Here is a 6,522-nt window from a genome sequence, read left to right as displayed (position 1 = left end):
GACCAGAGCATACTTGTTTCTTACATTATAGAATTCTGGCTTGCGGCGCATGTACTCCCCTGTAGACGCGACTAGAACTTTATAATGTATTCGCCCTAGTTTGGCAAATGGAGAGGAATGTCCTCCTGCTAAACTTAAACTTAAATACAAGAGGAGAACCGAAGTCTAATTGGTGGTTGGAAGTCAACGTCCTCCACACATGAGAAAGAACCAACACTAGGAGTCAGTTACTATTCGATTTTACTATTAGTAATAAAATTTTTCTACAAAATGTAGGCAATTGGCCAACTTTTACCAACAGAGTTAAGAGGGAGGTTCCAGACCTCATCTTACTCGCACTCTTTTCGTGTAATAGGATCCTAAACTGGCATGTTTCACTGGACCACAGGCACATAAACTTTCATATATGTATCTGGCATTAGACTTTTACCTAACCAGGAAAGCTAAAAAAGCTCATGAACTAAGTCGTCATAGCTTATTCTTTCGAGAAAGACTGGGTGCGTTAGAAGCAGTGATTAGGACTATTGATGAATTGGAAAGTGCTTCAAATCAGATCTACGATGGCACACATGATTGGCACATTTGAGTACAGCTGCATCGATTATCCATGTGCTTTGTTGACAGTCATTCCAAAGGTGAGTAGTTCACATTTTCGGCAAGTAAGTTTCTTGGGTATCGCGCTGCGCATTTCCCGTCAGTCACGCATGGTGAATTGAATCTACATGGACCATGAATCGCAAATAATTCGGCACCACAAGCGTTGCTTGCTATTTCTGCACGAACATGAATATGTATGTATTTCATTGAATTTTGCACATATTAATGCCGTAGATACGCATCTGTAGATACGTTGTGTAGTGACACCAATTTGCACTTGTTAAGTGCAAATTTAAATTAATGCAAAATTAAATTAATTTGTAATAGTAAAGTTAAGTAATATTAAAAGTGAAATCATTTTCTCAAGTAGTTGCAGTATTGAATCGGCAATGTTGTATTAAATAAATTTGAAAAAAAAAATGTTATCTGCGTCTGGCAGTGGAATTTGCTTTTGAACTTTGAATATTGCAATTTGAATCCTTCCTTGCTTTTTGTAGCTTTAGAAAATCATGCATTGCGCTATCACATATCAGGGGTGCAGGCTTACATGTAAAAATATGTACATATGTATGTACACATGTATGTATACGTTTTTGTTATTGAACTACATATGTATATTTCAGGTTTCTTCGGAATCACCAAATAAACGTTGTACGATTATGTTAAAATCGAAAGAAAATGAAATTTCAATTAAATTTTTAATATACATATTGTCTTTTTTTTTTAAACATTGTATTATTTTACATTTGAAAACTTAAAAATTTGATTTATTGAATTATTTAATTTCATTGCTTACTTTAATAAGTAAATTTTTTTGTATTAAATTTATTTTAATTTAAAAATTTTTACTTACAACAAAAACACATACTTACATTCATGTGTGTGTATGCATCCAAAAATTTTGAAAACACTTTGACAAATACATATAACGTCGCAGACAACATCAAATAATTTCTAAACATAAATATCGTAAAATGTTTTTTGTTGATATTTAAGAAAATGATACAATGATACAATGTCCGAAGAAACCCTTTATCTACAAAAGTTTGCATGTATGTATGTACCTAAAATATAAAGTATTTATTAAAAGTACAATATTAAGTATTGTATTATAAATAATGTTTAGGGTAGCTCATCTTGGTGTAGCAATAACCATTAATTAAATGTAAGGAAGGGAATACAAAATCCAATTCAAATGTCTTACCAAACCCTTTTCAAACATTTTTATGACGAAAATAGTTTGAATTCAGGTTTAGAAAATCACAAGGAATATTTCATTTTTGTGATTTCAAAGGTTTCTAATCTATTCCATTTTGTGTTCAGCAGTTGTATAGCACTTTATCGAACCCAGCCCTTCAACATACTCCTTTTTTTGAGTTTAGTCGAAATATTTTTGCTTCAGTGATAGCAACCCACTGTCTGGTTATTTCTGAAACAATTCATTTGGTTGCCAAAAGTTATATGGGTTTTTATGCAACCGGACAAATAATTTTTTTTATAATAATCTCCTGAGCGAACGTAACGTAATGCCAAAATTTCAAGGCGATTGGACGAATGCATGGGAGAATGCATTCGAATCGCATAGACGACATGTAGGCAAACAGACAGGCATTCATTTTTTACCTATGTATGTATGTATGTATACATTTAATTTAGTACGTCGAAACAAAAAACACATAAGTATGGCTGTGTATAGTATGCATATAAGTAGGAGATACATTAGTAAAGTATATCATACATAATTAGTAAACTTCAATTTAGTTAAAATTTAATTTTAAATTTAAATTTAAACCTTAATTTCAATACCAATTTTTTTTCAGTTTTGATCGAAATTTTTAATAAATTAAAAGAAAATGATCTTGTGGAACATTTATGATGGCAAAAAGCGCCTTCTATAGTTATGGAAGCTAACTACATGTAAATTCGTCGTCTTCGAACTTTTACTCTCTTTTAAGGTCTAGACTTGTATTTGTGTTTTTGGGTTACGTAATATAAACACTTGTTCGTCTAACATTAACTCATCTTATTGAACTCTACAGAACTAAAGAAATTAAAAATAACAACATTAATTTTTAGTTTATTTCCTTTATTCCCCAAGAAATAAATTGAACAATATTTTCGTTACATTTTTTTTTTTTTTTTTAGCATGTATGAAACATAAAAAATGTGCACATTCAATTTTATCATGTTTTCATTTTAAAGTTTATAATTGGTTTTCCTTACTAAAAATTCTGCATTTGTGAATATTGGAATTGTCTACGTCTAGTGATTACAACTTTATATTATAATTTTTTGTAGCATTTTATTTTTTTATAATTATTCATAATGAAGCCACAGTAAATTTTTTTATGTATATTTTTCTTAATCTTTAAAATAATTTTAAAAAATTGTTTTATTAATTAAATACAAACAAACTCTCTGGAAAATTTTTAGAGCATTTAAAATACTAATTTTTGCTAAATGACAAAGCAATATTAAAAGTAAAACCAAATTAAATAAATTAAATTTTAAAAACAATTAAGCATGAAATTTTAAATTGTCTGATGTAACAACTTGTTAATATCGATTTACCATGTTACCGTTCCTCATTGTAGTATACCATAAAAATTGATTGAATGATAAGTTCAGTATTTAATTATTTGTACAGTTCATTAATAGCTACTAAGTAATTAAAGATTTTCGTTTAGCGCAGTTAATTTTATTTTTTTATATAATTTTGTATGTACGTATTTCAAAAGCAAATTCTAATCTTATTAAGAAATAAAATTGATCTAATACAGTACTACTTTATGCAAATGTAATATTGACAATTTCTCAATTGATTTAAAACTATAAAACATTACATGCAAACTATTGAAATTAAAATAAGAATTATGAATGTACATTCTATTCAAATTTAATTTGAATCACAATTAATATCGCTGATAATATAGTGAACGTATATTGTGCTATATAACGAGAGATTCTGAAAAAAATGGAATGAAAAGTTTAGCATTTCGATTTATTTTCCCATATTCTTTTTTAAGCCTATATAGTTTAATTTTTTTTTCTTAATAAACCAAAATTTCAATATATATTTTAATTTTTAAATTATTGAAGCAAGTGTAAAAAAAATTACTATAGATAATGGCATTAAAATTTTTACAAATTTTTTTCAATTTCTGCATTTTATTTGAAAAACTATTATTCGGAAAAGAAAAAAAAATAACTCGAAAAAAGATAAAAATAAGATATAAGAGAAAAAGAATATATAAAAAATCAACCGAAAATTACCATAAAATTATTCTTTATCATTAATTTATATTTAATACCACATAGTATGTTATAATTGAATTATAATCAAAATATTCAAAAATAATAGTGTAAATACATATCGTATGTTTAGAATTTCAGCTTAAACTTAGTTTATAAAATCAATATTTTTTTAAAAACTTAAAGCATTTACTTTAATTTATCGCATAAACTTTACATTAAAATCGCCTGTTTTTTTTAAATATTAAAAATTACTGCAATATTAAAAAGATAAGAATTTTAAGCACCACGGTATTACTGCAAGATATACATACATATAAACAATCATATATACCTTTCTGAAAATATAAAACAATAAATAATCTAATAATTTTAATGTAATTAATGTCTTTGCGATAGATTAAACCTAAAAAAAAAGTCCAAAACTAGTCTTTTCACTTTGCCTTGTGTTAAGAAAAAATGTACAAAATATTTTATATTATAATTTAAATAAAAAAAATAAAGTTACAAGAAAAATCAATAATTTTGATTTAAATTTAAAAAAAAAAATGAAGTCTATTTCTTATTAGTTTTTTTTTTCTCTATTTAAAGATTTTATAATAACCAAAACATAAGGCAAAAAAATGCTTATTTCGTAAGCTCTTTACTGATCTTCATCACCTAATTCATGTTTTATTTTTGAGAAATCAAATTCCTCTCCAGTTCCACGCTTGAATATATCTAATACATCCAAACATGTTGTTTCAAAATGTGTTGTTGCATCATATGATTCTGATATGAATACTTGAGAATCTAGACCTTTGTCAATGGGTTCGTAATAATCAGAGACACTAATGTATTTTTCTTGAATTGGACCTAATAATTCTAAACCGGGTTTTATTTCAGCTTCTGGATTGTCAGTTTCCACAGTTGTAGATACCATTCCAATAAACCACCCTTTAGCTGCAACCTGATGAGTATAGCTAACTAAAGATACATAAATATCCGATTTACGGTTAACTTGTTTCTGTGGTATTATTATTTGAGTTGATAAAGCATCACGAGTATTAGCAATTGGATGATTCAACAAACAAATGCATCGTATCACTTGCCCCTTCTTACGAACCTAAAATAACACATGATTATATTTTATTTAATTGTCATAACGCATTTTTTTAAGCTATTAAATATGAGCTAAATCATACATACTTTTTCTGGGACATAACTTGGGTCGCAATAAACTTGTTTACATTTTGCAACTTCTTCTCCAGATCTAACACCAACCACCTTTCCATCTTCACCCAAAACGATTTCATCGATTGGCTTGTCTAGCATATATGTACCACCATAAATGGCTGACAATCTCGCAAAACCTTGGGGTAGCTCTCCTAACCCGTACATAGGATAGAGATATGGGGATTTTCCATATCTTGCCAATGAATCGGAATATAGCTTTATGCGTCGAATCGTATTAACAGCGGGATTATTAAGGTATTCGTCATCTCTGAAAAGAGCCAGAGCATGTCCAGTGAAGTCTTGAGTATTTGTATCTAATCCAAATTTATCGTATAATGCTTGCATATTAGAAGTCATTGGATCAAAATCTTTCCAAGTTTTTGGATCATCTTCCTTGAAATCTTGAACATAGACAAGAAAGTTTCGAAAACGACGTTTTTCAAACATTCCTGGAATATAAAATATACACCTGCATTGATTTATTTTTAATAAAGATATTTACGAATTCAATTGAAATGCAATTTAAATGAAATGGCTTGCAAAAAAATTATTACATTATAAAAAAGTACTCCTTCTATTAAGGAGATAAGCACAATAATTTCTCGCATGAGTCATTAATAAGAAAATTTTTTTGAAACAATGGATATTTAATTACTTATTATTATAAATAAAAAAACTGAAAGTTCACTAAACTAAAACTTATATATTTTAGTTATCTATATCCATTTGAGTTAAAATAATATCACACAAAAATGAAAAAGCAAGCGCAAAATAAAAAATTATTTTAATTTTTTCCATCTCACTGCGCAACGAAACAACGACGTGTCATTAAATTTGACAATTATACAAATTTTCACAAAAATTTCTTGTCTGAAATCTATTTTAAGGAAATCTATTTTACAAACTAACCCATCAAATCGGATGCTAACGCTTCCTTTTGATCTACAGGGACCTTTGCAATCTTTCCAGCCTTGTAGACATAACTGCCTTCAATTGATTTAAATTCCAAATATCGGGTAACGCCCGTATGAATCAAAAGTTTAACTAATTGACCATTTGCCATTAAAAATTTTGGAATTAAATCAACATTCCAGTCTCGGCCACGTCCATAAACGCTTTCCTGAAATTTTCCTTCTTCTCCGAAGCGTTGAAATAATTCTTCTAATGGAGTAATTGAAGCCGATTCGCCTCCATAATACTTATTACGGTCGATATGCAAAACCTTTTTCCCGGAAACTGAAAGCATTCCAGATAAAATGCACTCCTTCAAGCCAGTTCCCAATACAATTGCGTCATATTCAGCATCCATTATAGAATTATTATATTCTTTGGAAAATTAGTTTACTAAATTAATTATACTTTTAATAAATTAATTTGATTTTTTTCTACACACGAAAATCTGATTTCCACTTTACAGCTTTTACCTTTTCTTCTACTGTTGCAAAATGAAAAACGAAG

The 6,522-nt window shown here is 28.2% G+C and overlaps 1 protein-coding gene across 1 annotated transcript; it reads right to left on the bottom strand.

Moving 5' to 3' along the window:
* Window positions 1-2,674: 2,674 nt before the first annotated feature.
* LOC129612402 (rab GDP dissociation inhibitor alpha) lies at window positions 2,675-6,522 on the bottom strand. Its single transcript, XM_055525969.1, has 3 exons — window positions 5,974-6,522; window positions 5,038-5,513; window positions 2,675-4,954 (listed from the first exon to the last, which is right to left on the bottom strand). The coding sequence occupies exons 1-3, from the start codon at window positions 6,371-6,373 to the stop codon at window positions 4,493-4,495; spliced, it is 1,338 nt and encodes a 445-aa protein (XP_055381944.1). The 5' UTR covers window positions 6,374-6,522; the 3' UTR covers window positions 2,675-4,492.

The sequence above is a fragment of the Condylostylus longicornis genome, unplaced genomic scaffold (assembly GCF_029603195.1).
Source record: "Condylostylus longicornis isolate FDR11 unplaced genomic scaffold, ASM2960319v2 ptg000072l, whole genome shotgun sequence".
In the NCBI taxonomy this organism is placed as follows: domain Eukaryota; kingdom Metazoa; phylum Arthropoda; class Insecta; order Diptera; family Dolichopodidae; genus Condylostylus; species Condylostylus longicornis.
The sequence above is the reverse complement of the archived record's forward strand: the minus strand, read 5'-3'. Positions and strand labels throughout refer to the sequence as shown.